The 14,857-nt window shown below is 49.1% G+C and overlaps 1 protein-coding gene across 1 annotated transcript in view; it reads right to left on the bottom strand.

The window, feature by feature from the left end:
• The window catches only part of LOC104077974 (ephrin type-A receptor 10-like), a gene marked incomplete at its 5' end in the record, with an annotated part of 39,619 nt that overhangs the window by 19,619 nt on the left and 5,143 nt on the right, over nt 1–14,857 (bottom strand). The window contains 2 exons of the mRNA XM_009579403.1: nt 5–78; nt 868–1,023. Of these exons, the coding sequence (XP_009577698.1) occupies nt 5–78; nt 868–1,023 (230 nt within the window). The remainder of the gene's footprint in view (nt 1–4; nt 79–867; nt 1,024–14,857) is intronic.

The raw sequence follows: 14,857 nt of genomic DNA, 5'->3' as shown, positions 1-14,857 counted from the left end.
CGGCAGGGGCACTCCACTCCAGGATCAGCGACGACTGCCGCAGGCTGTAGACCAGGTTCCTCGGGGCGGAGGGTGGACCTGCAAGCAGAAAAGTGTCTGTGCACGGGTGCCAGGACAGCTGGGCGCTGCCTGGGGAGAAGGGTGAACCTACAGGTCCTCTGGGAGCAGCAGAACAGGCACCGGTGGTGGAGCAAGAGCACGCGGTCCTAGGCAGCCACAGCGCATGGCAGCACAAGGGGACACGGATGCACTGACGCACTCAGCACGGTGGGGACACCGGTCAGAGGATCCCCACCGGAGGGACATGTTATACACAGCAAGCTGCAGCTCACACAGCGTGCGAGAAGCACCTGGCTGGACGCGGCACCTCTCCGGGGTTCGGCTGCAAGGGGCCCAGAAGCCCTGCCCCTGGTCGGACACCGCCCAGCCACGCTCGCTCTCAGGCAAAGCAGGAGGTTTCTCATCACTGTGAGACAGCTCTATGGCATCCATCACTGGAGTAGCTGAGGTTCAATCCAATTAACTAGAGGCCATTTAATTAAAATCTGTGAACTATATTGACTAAATGACTGTGCCCTAGTTTTACCAGGGAGTTTGCAAGCCCGACCACACATCTGTCTCATCAGATTGCAGCCTCAGCCTGCGAGCTCTGTGGCATACGGACAGCCCCTCCATCCCCTCCCCACCGCGGCAGCACCCTAGTGCAGACAGGACCTCCTAGGGACACGCGTGCTCCCATGGGCTAGCAGGGGGACAGCCTCGGACAGCCTCCCGGGCACACACTCAGCTCTGCGCTGCAGGACAGACACAGCATCTGGATCCCCATATCCTCGCTTTACAAAGAGCCGGCGTTTCAGCGAGACATACGTGTGCAGGAGGCAGATGGTGGGTCTGACGGTGACCTGGAGTAGTTCTTCTGGCAAGAACAGAATGTGGAGGCTTCCTCATGCGTGAAGCTGTGTTCAGGGCAAGGAGAGCAGAAAGGGAGACGGAGGGAAAGCTTGTAAAATCCAGGAAGGCAAGCTGAAAAGACAGACAGAGGGAGTTAAGGGAAGAACACCACAAGATGAACGGGGTATACATCTGATGATTGCATTTCCCCATTTCCTGGGACATCCTTTGCCTGCCACTGGCCAGCAGATATCACCCTCCAAGCTACCTTCCCTGAGCGCCTGCATGATCCTGGCACCAAGAGAAATGTGCCTTTGGTTTGACCCAGAATGGACATTTGGATGCCGTAGCTTTGCACTGACTTCCAGGCTGGGGGACCCTTTCAAGGGGCTGGAGGAATGGTCAGACATCAGGGGGAGAAACACATGGAGGGAGCTGGAGGTTCTGGAGGGACTTAGAGGACAAGGTGGCTGCAGAAAGATGCAGGATATGGAAAACACACGGCTTAGGGTTTAGAGTCAGGTGAGCAGAGCAGAAATAACATGGGAGCCACAGCAAGACTCAGCAACAACGCCAAAAGGGGAGGAATATTGAAAATGGAGAAGTTGGAGACTTCATCAGTCACCAGAGCTTCATATACAAACCCAAGCCACAAGGCCATGTCACTGGCAGCTACGGCTTTATCATCGTGGATTATACAGCAGTCACTGCAGGTAGTGAGGTATGTGCTGAAGTTAAACAACAGTAGTATAAATTTGCTTTTATAGGTCATACGCAGGCTTCCCTTATCCTTTTAAAAGTATCTTTGATACGCAAACAAGTAATTCACACGCTGGTCAAGATTTTGCTTGATCTTTGCTTGATCTTTGATCTATTTGCTTGAACCTACAAGCAATACCCCTAGCAGGACACCCAGAAGCTAGTTCTGCATGAAAGACTTATTACCTTACAAAAACAACAACAAAGACAGCGAAACTCCACAAAGCAGTTTGCAACAGCTTCAGTTTGACCCTAAAACATCTGAAAAGGAAGCAGCCTGCAAAGAAATGGGTGCCTGTCATTGCTGAGTGCCCCAGAGGGCATGGGCACACCTCCTGCCTGCCTGCACAGAGGTCCCCTCAGGCTGGCAGCCCCTCCGTGCTGAGGGGTGACTCCCACCCAGCAGTTCCAGCCTAAGGGGCAGGAGTTTGTCTCAGCTGGATGTCAAGCCACACAGAAGCACTCCTGTTTTGCTTGGCTCCTTCATCTTCTTGGTGTGGTGCTGCTGTCTGCTATCCCTTCATCAGCTCCCTGAATATTTAAACTTAATCACTTGTAAAGTTCCTAGATGAACAGCTCCACTAATGCAGTCCCCACTCTTATCATTTTTAAGGAGTTGGCTGCTGAGACTGCTCCTTTTAAAGCAGATTATTCCAGTGCACTCTGGTTCATTAATTTTTAGCATGATATAAAACTGGCAGCCACAGCTGTGATCTGAGGACAAAGCACTGGACATAGCTCAGGGCGGAGAGGATCTTTCCCTGGGATGCTGAAAATGGATGAACATTTAAGGGGAGGTTATTTAATCTACCGCAAGGTCTTTAGAAATTCAGTGCCCTGCAGTCACACACGGGGAGGGACCACAGCACCATGGCTGAGGTTCGTACTCCCCGCGGCCCCTTCATCCCCTGGCCGCTGGCACACGACAGACAGCAGCTTGGCAGAGCTGGGAGCAGCAACGCACATGAAATATTTTTGCTTTTCTTACATAACAGATACAGCCTTTCAAGAGCTGCCTAAAGGCCTTGCTCCTTGCCAGATAAGATCTTGTGCTGTCGTGTCACCCAGCGCAAGTAAAGCCTGCAGAAAGCAGCAGATTTGGCCTCCTCAAGCCCATTCCAGTCATGCCCAAGAAATGAAGAGATACTTCCTTGTACCCGGCATGGAAATTGCAACTTTCCAACTGATATGGACTCAACATTGTATTTCTATAGCAAAACTGAAGAGTTGAATTGTTAAAATGGAGAATAAAAAACCCAAAACTTTTAAAAAATGAGGGAACGAAAATTACTATTATTTAGCCCATTTATTTCTAGGCCCCCTCTTGGCTGTGGTTCCTTGCTAAACTGGACAAGACAAAGCATTTCAGCGCACGCTGCAGTCGCCCAGACATGAAGGGTAGCCTCAGTGGGCTCTGGCCAGCTGAGCTGGTGACTGAGCTGGACATCGGGACCCTGCAGCGGTCACTGGAGATGCACAGGCATTTCTTGCCTGCCTGCCCTGCCTGCAATGTTGGCACTGGGTAAGACGATTCATGTGCCAGGAGCCCTCATTGCTCTCACTGGCTGCAAGGGGAGCGCAGACACCTTCACTGGTTGTCAATGCCTGCCGGACAGCTGGAACATCCTCTCCCAAGAGGTGCTGGATGCAGGATTTCTAGGAAAATATGTGTTTCTAGGAAAAAGAATCTACATTTGCTCCTTGATCTTGCAAACTCTCGGCAACAGCTGCTGCCAGTATGGCACTGGAAAGCCTGCGGTTTTATATTCACCTCTCCCATCCCAGTCTGCACACCTCCAATGCCAGATATAGCTAACCTTTAAAAGCTAACCCTAACCGGGCTTGACAACAGAGAAGTAAGATTAAGACAGTGAGCCACAATGCATAGTAAATGTCATTCCCTACCTAGGGTGCTAGATGAAACAGGAAAAACTAGCAATTACTCCCAAAACTTCCAGCTTCCTCTTCATATTTGAGAAACAAAACCAAAACTAATGTTACATTCATATGACGGAGACATAGTTAGCTTGCTTTTCCTTTAGTTAGGCAGCACTGACCACAACACAGGGCAGAAATAGCACCAGTGGCCCGCTAAAGGTCCCAACACCCTGCACGCACAGGGCACAGCCACTTCCAGAGAGCAGAAGCCTGAGAGCACATCCTACCACAACGGAGGAGGCAGCCAGATTTCAACAGAGAAACCCAGCACGAGCATCGAGCACTTGGAGATCTCCACTGGAAGAGCGACCAACAGTGAGCCGAAGACATGCTACGCCCATCCTGAAGAGGCAGAGAATCCGCAGACCCCCCAGATCCCGCAGTCCCCCATGCTGGGGACAATGTTTGAACTTCCCCGAACACTCGGGCATTTCCTCCCGGCGTGTCGGGAGCTGACCCGAGCGCACGTCCAGGGCTGGGGCTCGCATCGCCACAGAACCGGCCCTTCTCCCAGCGGCTGGAGGACACGGGGAGATGCGCGCCCCGAGAGCAGAGCCAGGGCACAGCTGGTCCCCTGATGCCTCCTGGCAGACAGCCCCGGGATGGGACAGGGCTCATGTCGCTGCACATCGATTGCAGCCTCTGTCTGCTGCAGCTTCAGCTCAAGCTCATCCTCCCCGCAGGGAGAAGCCTACCTCGTTATGGCATCTAAGTCTGAACGCTGGCGCGAGATTCCTGCTCGCACCCTCTGTCAGGCAAAACAGAAAAATCAATCTATCTTGTTTACAAACTTGATGGGACCTGAGCACTAAACCCAGAGCATACCGCTGCCATACCTCGGATTTAAAGGTGAGCCTGACAGTCACATAGATTTGACATCTCATCATAGGAAATTGAACGTTTTCAGTTAGAAGCATCTTTCAGGCTGTTCCTCCCTGTTTTCTAATAACCAGGAGAAGTAAGTTTACAAAAGTGTCTGTCAGAAGATATGTCGGTTAATAACTGTATGAAACGCCTCGATTTGCATTTCCCAGAAACACAGGCACGCCAACCCTGCGTGAGCGCATCCCACGAGGAGCCTGGGCGCAGCTCAGCCGGTGGGCTTACTTGTTAGTTTTGTTCCTCGGTTGTCTGAATCTTACGCTTGAGAAGAACAAAAGCGCCCCAGCACATGTGATGCATCATATGTGCATCTCCGTTTCTTTTCTCAGATAAACTCCCACCCTCTTCCACCTCATCCTACAAGTGTTTTTCTTGGTCCCCAGCTGGTTTAGGTGTCCCTGTTATTTCGCAGTGCTCGTTTTTGCAGTGGGTATGTGGCAGCTCTCAGGAGATCAGGCCATCAATTTATAGATTGAAACTCTCTTTTTTGCACACTATTTTCTTTCCTATTCCTTGTCCTCTGGTACTACTGCAACTTCATTATTAAACAATAAAATTCAATAATACATTCTCCTAGAGCCAAAGAGAAGCAGCTGGATGGGTCAGACAGATTAATTGCCTCTCTCCAGCTCCATCATCACTGCCCACACAAGCTACTCCCTGTTCACCAGGCATGCCTTATCCATTTCACTGACAGAGAGAGCACATGTTCCTTCCTTGATATAACACTGTATGCACACACGATCAAACTAGTAGCAGAACAAGCAACACTGATTTGAGCTGCAGCTTGGCAGATTACCCGGCACGATGCACCCACGGAAAGGGTTTCTCTTACCAACTCATCTGCCGCAGCTCCTCGGACAAGAGCGGATGGCTGAATTGAGAGGAGAAGGCAACGTCCTCTCTCAGGCCCAGCCTGTGCCATAGGGAAAGCAGGGGCAATTGAGGATGCAGAGTTGAAAAATGCCTGGTTTTCTACTCAGCTGACATGGGACAGCTTTAATCTTCCCTCCCCAGCAGTTCAGACATCTCCATCTCACAGCACCATGAAGCCTGCCAACTAGGATTTCCTGCCAGCGGCTCCTAGGCATAACCTTCCTCTCCAGCCAGGGACTCGGAGTCACAGCGCCAAGGATGCTGAAGCTGCTCCTTCACCAGCAAGGATCTCAACATTTTCTAAGCTGCAGCTAGCTGAGTGTACAAGTTTTGGCTTAAAAAATGGCAGAAGAGATCCCCAGCTGAAATCCTGATTAATCGGCAAAAGGGCATCAGAGTTTGAGCAGCTTTATCTTGTTAATCAATGAACAGTGATTAAAAGTGACTCACTATGTGCATCAAGTAGGACAACCTGACTGCAGGACGCAGGCTCTGCAAGCTCCAGGGGTGATTGTAGTCACTGTTCAAGTGAAGCATGGCCAAGATTTTGCATGCAGCAGTAATCACCCTGGCAGTATTTACCAGCTGGTCAGCAGTCTTTTACTTTGTGCACTTATCATACCCATCATTGCAACAGTTTACTACCTCAAACAATTAAGTTAACCTTTGCTTTCTTTTTGGCATATGGAAACATTAACCACACTGACAAGCAGGAAACTGGGACAGAACAACTGTATGATTTGCACAAAGTCATAGAAGACAAATAGGACGAAGAACAGGACTCGGGTCTCTGGAGGTCCAGCCAGCACATTGACTGCACAACCAAAGACAGAAGTTGACCTTTAAGGATTCACATGTTAGTTTATACACACACAAAGAAAAAAAGTTGGCTTTTAACCAAATGAGAGCAAAGACTGAATCCTCTTCCAGCAGCCTCTCGGACAGGCGCTGCTCCTGCTAGCATTCTCCCATGGAGCGGTTAATCTCAATGCAAAGCTTCTGTCCAGAGAGCATCCCCCCTTCCCACAGACCTATGGCTTCCATGTGCAATCTTATCAAGAGCAGGGCTGAGCAGCATGTCTCTGACTATAACTGCATTGGCAGCAACTCACCTCCTAGGGAAAAGACAATCTTCTTTAAAAGAGCAGACAGCCTGGGTGAGCGAGCAAAGGTGCAATCCTGTAACTTGGCAAGTTTAAAGGAAATTCCCCCTCTGCCACCCGCCCCAGGGACTGCACGCCTGGGGACGAGGCAGCCCCATAGCTGTGGCTGTGCCGCTGGGGGAGATGCTGCAGATGTCAGCAGCGGTGGGAGGAAGGGCAGGATCCCCTCAGTGCCTGCTCAGGGGAGAAGCCTGTGACGGACACACTGCGGAAGCAAATTCTACTTCCACAGCAGAAGCCAGAGCAGAGGCCCTCCAGCTCCATCCCGGCTACGTGACCCTCAGCCGTTCAGCCATCACACCTCCTCCAATGTGACTTTCCTGTACATGGTGTTGATCCGCCGGGCCCGCTGCTGGCGGAGGCAGTGAAGCCGTCCACCCTTCCCCAAGCTTGTACGAGTGTCCAGCTGCTCTGCACAACATCAGCTGCAAAATGTTCTGTAAATGATGCAGTGGGTTTCAATAGACAAATGTGAGCAGAAGTATGGGAGCGTTCACCAACACTGCCCCAGACACATCACAGGGTCCAGTAAAACCAAAAATCCACTTCCTGCAGCTTATGAGTCTCTTCTAATTAAGAAGTGTTCATCATTTTGCAGAGACAAAAGGGCTGAGACGTAAGAAAATACTGAAGTTTAGCATAAAATATTAAGAGAACGAGCACAGATGGAAGATTAAATACTAGGCTGAAATTGCTTCATAACATGAATTTAAGAATAAAGCTACCTAACCCAGACAACTTCATGTTAATCTTAATACAAAAATCAGTCAAAACCCATCAAACATAATTCCTGCCCATCTCCATAGCTGGCAAAAATGTGTGTGCATGCGTGTGTTCCCTCCTCTGCTTCTCCAGTCATGCTGTGCCATGCTAAGGACAGAGGAGGACTCGCCTGAAGATCCCACCTGGGGTGCAGTGCAGGACAACCCTTTTAAAGACCGTTTCAGGATCTTTCAGCGCTTCTCAGCCCACCCACACAAAACCAGTGACAGATGCCGGCAAAGCCTCCTCTCGCCTTCGGCCACGAGCCCCCTTCTCCTCTCAAACCTGGATGTGGATATGGACCACCGCAACTCTCACACCCAGGCTCCGGACCCGCACCACACAATGGAGATGCCACTTCCTAATGAAAACATTATTAGCGATTCTGTACGTATCAACGCAGTTTCTGTTAAGAGTGACCATACTGAGGCACAACACCCAGCCCAGGGCAGCCAGGCGGTGGGTCAAAGGGTCCGGCAGCGACCCCGCTGCTGGGCAGAGGGGAAGGGAAGGGGCACGCAGCGCAGCCGCAGCTCTGTGCAAGCACGCCCGCGCTAGCGTCAGCACCTGGTGAAGACCACGGTCTTGGGTCAGCTCCCCTGGGCACCACAGGATAAACCCCTCACCGGCTGTGGAAGGCGTTTGGTGTCTCAGCAGCAAGCTTCAGCAACGCCCTCATAGCCACGCTTACCCCTCCTTGCTGTCTGGTATCATTTTCTTCGTACCAGAGTTTGTTGGCTTGTTTACACCCTCAGCATTTAGCCTTAATGCTTTTGATGGGTTCTGCCTTTTTTTTTCCCTCCCCAAACTGTTTCAGGTCAGCTTGTTGACCCACAAACCTTGCAGATATCTTCGAAGAAAGAAAAAAACCACGAAGGACACTGCCTGCGTTAGCACTATTGAACTTCTTCACGTTGCTGAACTCCTGCAGATAGCGGAAGAGCCACGTGCATGCCAGCATGAATCAATAACGCCTGCAGTTTCACCCAAAACGCCTATACAGTCATTTATAATTAACACTACAACTCGGTTGTCTTCCAAAATCAATTCCTTTCCATTTTTCGTCATGAAATTGTATTTGACAAAGTTCATCTGCTTTTAACTTGTGTTAATTTTCTCTGCTGAAGTAGGCATTCATAAAAACGCCATTTAGGAAAGACAGCAGCTAGGGGAAACAAGCAGCCAGCACTGAGGGGGTGCCACAGCGGGAACCATTACAGCACCCGGGAGTCAAGGCACCCCAGCAGACCAACAGTCCCTTCTGGCAAAGGATGGACTCAGAGCACAGAATAAAGTTTCAGTGGTGTACTGAGCTGGTGAAAGAGCCTTGTCCACAAATGTCCTCAGGCAATAGAGAGGATCCCATCTTCCCCTTACATGCTGGGTTCGCAATCTTGCCTTGTCTTATTGCAAAAACTGTAATCAATACTTTGCAGGCAGAGGGCGATGCCGTTACAGAGCCCCGCTGTGAGGAAGGGAAAAAAATCAGGACCAATCTCCACACCTGTGCAAGAGGGACAAAGTCAGCATGAGGGAGCAATCAATGTGAGCACTGGATCGGGTCTCCAGCTCCTTTTATCTTGGTATCTTCCCTGCCAGGATGGGTATTTCAGGCTGTGAATTCAAAGGCAGCTTGTCTTCCACAAAGTTTGGTTTTTTATTTTAATAACTGGTTTTCAATAATACTCTTCAGCAGCCTACAGTCCAACACGTTCCCAGCATCTCTGAAACCTTTAGGACAATGCTACTCTATAATTTTTGCCCTTGTTAAATAATTTGAAGAGCACTGAAATGAAAACCTATGTCCAGAGGCTAGATCTTTGTGCATCTCCAACAATGAGCTCTTAATAGCTGAAATTAAATTCACTGATTTAGTCCAGAAGAAAATTAAATACCCAAGAAGATTAGTAAGACAGTCTTGAAATATCTAAAAGAATGCATTTGCTTGAATTCAGTGCTATGGCAGTACTGAACAGAACCTCATTGCTATTTATGCAGGAATTTTACTCAAGGACACACTAAAGTAGGCACATCCACTGAGCCAACTGCAATTTACTGTTGTCTCTTTCAGTTCCCTAATGTAGCTACCAAATGATTCCCTGCAAAGGACTGACTGACCTGCATCTCCAGCGCACCCTACTCCTGACAAGTACTTTATCCCACACAAACTCTCTTAGCCATGGGCAAGATATGTTTCCCCCTGTATTTCAACAGAATAACCAACATGTCCATCTAGCAGCCAGGGATCTATAACCTTAAGCGTGACAAAAATTCTGCAAACGAATTGTGATGCTTGTAATTTTCTGAGTAGTTTGCTCTAAAATTAAGTATCATAGAGCAATTTGTGTCTGGCTCTGCCACAATTTCCATAGCCATAATTATTTCAGACACACTGTAAAACAGCAATATAATATGCAATCCCAAATAATAAATATCTCCAATCTTGATCATTACTCCACAAAAAGACTGAAGAGAAAGCATATTTTACATGGGTGTTTCATATACATGACTGATGGAAAGCAGCATCTACCATAAGGCACTACAGCTACCACGGAGGCTGCTAATGGGCGGATGGAGGCAGATACTCCAAATTCATTCAGTGCAAAGCTCTCCACGCTTTCGAACTGTCACTTTGCCCAGGTCACAAAGGTGCTCCAGCCATGTTTTGCTAGAACACAAGACCCAGGAGGAGAAAGCCAAACCATAATTCAGAAAGGAAACTGAAGTATAAATTTCCTCAGTGATTATTCCTTCAGCAGTAGGCACGGATTCACTCCCACAGCCCCCACTTGATGTGTAGCCCCCATTTCCCACCCCACTACCACCTAGCGCAGCCACGGTGTGCCTGGCTCCAGCCCTGACAAGTGCTGCTAAACCTGCACATCAGCACCGGCCCCGCGACTGCAGCGTCTGTCTGTGCAGGATGCCGGTGGCTACATCAGTGATGAAAGTAAAACCTGGTGCTTTGTGCAACTTACAGAATCCCAGGAGAAAAAATAAACTTATTACGCATAATATTCAAGCATCAGTCAGAAGATAAAATAAACTCCAGAAGCACATACAGGTTTGTATGCTAATGTATAAAAGATGAAACAAATCAAAAGCCCCAAGCGCTGTACATTTGGATCCATCTTTCTGTATTTAAACGGAAAAGCAGACCTTAGGCTTCAGGAGGTATCTTTGCACTAAATGACAAAATACTGTAATTTATTATTCTAAATTTCTTTAACTTTCAATTGAACTATTTACTTTCCATCTAAGGACACTGTAGTGACATGATGCCTTGACAGGACACATGCAACGCACAGGAAAGCATCTTACCAATACCACTTCCCACTCCCGCCCCAAACTTTTGCTCAGCAAGAGCAAGCCCTGGCCACAAAGAGCACACATGCACTCGATTTCCAAAAACATCTTCCAGAATGAGACAGTCTGCTCAGGAAGTCTCCAGCTCATGAAGTCTTCAGATGCTTTCCTTCCTTCTTCTCTGCTACCAGGCAAATGAAATGGCTGATTTCCAGAACAACAGGAGGGACTCGGGTTGGTGTAAGGCATCGCACTTCCACCCCAGATGCTCTCCCCAGACCACTGGGAGCACGGCCTTTGCCCGCACCCAGAGACTGCTCTTACATGTCCCTGCCAAGCCGCCAGCCGCAGCAGGAGCATCACTGCCCGCCGGCCCCTCGCAGCAGAGAGCTGCTGATGCGCAAGGCAGCCATGCAGCCCTTGAGACTTACAAGGACACAAGCCTCGCTCACAGCTTGCTGTCATTAAGAAAAAGATGGTGTCAGGAGCTCTCAGGGCCAGGCCACTGCTTTTGGACTATTTTTTCTTTTTTTAAAGTCAATGTCTGCAAGTCATTGGCAGAAGGAAAGGCACGGTCACCTCCGGGAGGCACCAGCCCAGCCCGGCAGCACAGTGAGAGCAGGAGGGTGCTGCCAATGCGTTGCCGCTGCCCAGGCAGGAGCTGCCCGCTGCCCTCAGGAGCTGCCCGCTGCCCATGGCCCTACAGGACCCCAGCCTGCGCACTGCTGGCTTCCAAAGCAAAAACGCGGCCCAGGAGGCGCGGGCACATGCTCCTCTGCCGAAGCAGCCTGGGACTCCTGCCTTTGGCACAGCTCCCTCTCTACCGGCATCTCTGCTTGCCTCTCCACTGCAGACACGGGGACTGAACGATTGCATTTCCCTCTGCCAAGGAAGGGGAGAGACGAAAGCTGCTATCTGATGCCAGCAGCCAGGTAAAGCCACTCGTCGTGGAAGTCTCAATGGATGAACGTAAAACGAACGGTCCAAGACCAGAGCAATCTCTCTCCCCACGTTCAACTTGCTCAGCAGCAAAAAGGCAAGCACTAAAAGGGAAGGTACAACAGGACACAAATGGAAAGACTGTTTTTTTTAAAAAGCAAGCACTTTCCCTATTGTAGCACTTCCCTTTGGAAAATAAAAATCAAGGACTTTATCTAAATCCTCTTTTTTACAGAAAAACTTCCTTTTAAATTTGCTCAAAATGTTGACCAAGCTTATGTCCAAGTAATGCCTGGCAGCAACGAAGAAACTACTCTGTTTCACAGTATTTACAGCTGTGTTTTTGTCCTACTTCGCAACCTACTACTTGCTTATTCCAGGATGATCTTCTCAAAGGCTTTGCTTATTTGTTTGTTCCCCTACTATTCAAGAAGCCAAGCACAGGAAAGAAAATATTGACTTTCCCAAGATATCTACAGCAAGATACAATCTGCTACGAGAGAAGTGTTCTCACTGCTCACTGGCGCTGGGACAAGCAGTTATAAGCTTAAGTGACTGCAAGAGCGATTTGTGTTATACACGAGGAGAGCAAGGTGCTAGGACAGGCTGCCCGGGCAGACGGCAAAGGCGTCACTGAAGGGCTTTGAGAGGAGGATAAACACCCACCTGAGCCAAGCTCAGGGAAAACTGCAGCACCCGAGAGCCCCAGATACGGCAGGCAGAAGAGCAGGGAACAACCCAGCCAGCTGCCTTTGCATGGGCACATTTTGGTAAGGAATTACTGCGGGGGGAGCTAAAAACGGGATAGGAAAACAGCAACAATGAAGGGCCACATCAGAATCCAGACTGTGCCGTCACAAATCTTGTCTCCTCATTAACAGCAACAATTACAAGCTGACAGAAAGTGTCATTACACTACACACAGTGTTAGATTCATCAGGCAGTTACAGCCATTAATAATGCACCCCAGCCTGACGAGCAGAGTGGACTTGCAGTCCAGCATCCTCCATTTTTCAGCAGACCACTTATGAATCCCACAGTAGATCAGAGAAGCTATTTCTTGCCTACTGCACAGTGTCGAGCATGCATTACATTTTGTATCACTAGCAGTTACCATTAGCAAAGACTGCTTTCTTCTAATTAACATTGACTTGTGCCTTTCATCTTATCCCTACGTTTCGAGTCCAGCAGCCGTGCCAGCTCGCCTTGTAAAGCCCCCAAAGTCCTTTACGCAGAAGTTGCCAGAGATGAACCCAGTACAGACAGTCCACTTCACCCAGAGGAGAACACCCCAGAGGCAGAGACGCAGGTCTGCACCAACGGCCTCACGTGCTGGAGCTTTCTCCAGAGCACGCCTGCGCCCTCCCGGGAAAGACTCCACGGGAAGACTTGCCTCCAGCCCTCAGAAAGGCCCATGTCCATGTATGCAAACAGGCAGAGCAGCTGAAAGGTTACCTGTGCAAGAGAAATGTACAGGAATACCCGACACAGTGGGACGAAGTGTGCAAATCCACTCAGCTGAGCCTGGTAACTCGCGCTGGTTTATCACAAACATATAGGAGGCGGGGTGGGAAAAGGAAAAAAAATCACACAACAGCAACACCTTTCCCCTCTCTATCCTTGAAGTTTCCCTTCAGGAGAGTCCAGAAGACCAACATGCTTTATAAGCAAAGGTGCAAAACAAGTCTAAGGGCTATCATTTTCTCTAGCTTTCTCCCTAAGTGAGATACAATAAATCTTCCTTGTGTCCTGTCCATGGCATGTTGAATCCGACATGCTGCTCAGAAATCCATTCAGTACTGCAGAAAAGGGAGGGAACCTGTTATTCCCCTTTTCAAACAACCACCGTGGACATCAGCAGCTGCTCCTCATGCCCACAGCAAGTCACTGATGTGGTTTCTTGTGCGAGGTTTTCCTTCCCTGAAAAGCGGCCACACTCACTGCTTATTGTGAGGGAAGAAAAATACGTGTTCGTGTTTAGCTGGGCCACAGAAGAGGAGCAGCACCGGCCAGGGACGGCCTGAGCACGCCCCGGCTAGGCCCAGGCCCGGCCTCACTGCCCTCCCTGCAGGCCCAGAGCACCAGAGGTGTCAAACCTGGCCCGGCCACCCACACCAAATTCACTTGAAAACGTCATTTAAAAATCCTAACAAAGCACTAGAAACTATTTCCTCTCTAAAACTGGTTTCAGTAGTGTCATCCCTGCATAGGCAAGGGATACAGCCCGCTAATTAGACCATCATCAACGAGCGCGGCGCCAGGCCGCCCTGCGCGGGCGATGGCGGTGAAGGAGAGCAGGGCGCAGGGGCACTTCCCCGTCACAACGGCAGTGCAGAGACGGCTCCCGCCGCTGCTGTCAGAAGTTGAGGGAAATAAATTGAGAAGGAAACTTAGCTACAGCACAAATTTACGTTTCTGTCAAAGAAGAGTGGCTGACAGATATTTTTGGAAACTGGTCTCCATCGTATTAATTCAACGTCTGGTTGAAGTTGTCTCATTTGCAGCAAATCTGGCTGGTAAATATTAACCTTGGGCTTTGTTGAAATTCTCCTTGCAGATATTACAAGGGATTGGATGGAAAAGATGAAGCAGAAAGAGACAACTTCACAGCAAACGTCAGGCAGATTCTCCACATCACGGTTTCATTTACACAAAAGCTATTGCAATATACCACAAAATAAATGGCATGAAGGGGCCACAGCTCATGCCTGGTAAAATTAAGGGTAAAAAGACATCAGTGCTGAGAAGCCTACCGAAAAGAAAATAGGGATGGACAGGTGATCATGCACAGTGCAACAGGACTTCTCACTTGCCTGCTGTGCATCTGCTGGAAATGGGTTTTAAGATCAGAGTAAGCACAGACCAGCATCTGGCTATGGATATATATTAGACAAGAAAAGCAGTCTAAATGTATTTACAGTGACAGAACCTCTCCTCTTATTTGAGAGTAGATGTTAAACAGATGCTAAAGCTGCTCGGTTCCACCCTAGAGATGGCTGCATTTCAACGACCAGTGAAGTGATTCATCGGAAACGTGCAAACCCATGGAAGCCTGTCAGGTACGCCGGGGTTTCTTCAGAGAAGTGGTGCGATATAGAAAGATGGACAGTAAAAAGGCTTGGCTTTCTCGCAGCAGCAATTAGCAGTGCCGTAAATCCGATTAGTCTTTTTTCATCTCTCCTAATTTCAGTGTGAGGATACAAACGTTCTCTCAGCAGCAGGGTGATTTCAGCACTTCAAACACGGTTACAATGATACTAGCTTTCTGATTTAGCTCAAACAGCTTCACCAGTTCAGTGGGAAATAAAGCTCGTTCTTCCCGTGGAGAAGCCCACGCCTCC

Source organism: Fulmarus glacialis, unplaced genomic scaffold (genome assembly GCF_000690835.1).
Source record: "Fulmarus glacialis isolate BGI_N327 unplaced genomic scaffold, ASM69083v1 scaffold30366, whole genome shotgun sequence".
In the NCBI taxonomy this organism is placed as follows: Eukaryota; Metazoa; Chordata; class Aves; order Procellariiformes; family Procellariidae; genus Fulmarus; species Fulmarus glacialis.
Note: the sequence above shows the minus strand (reverse complement) of the source record. Positions and strands in the feature narration are given on the sequence as shown.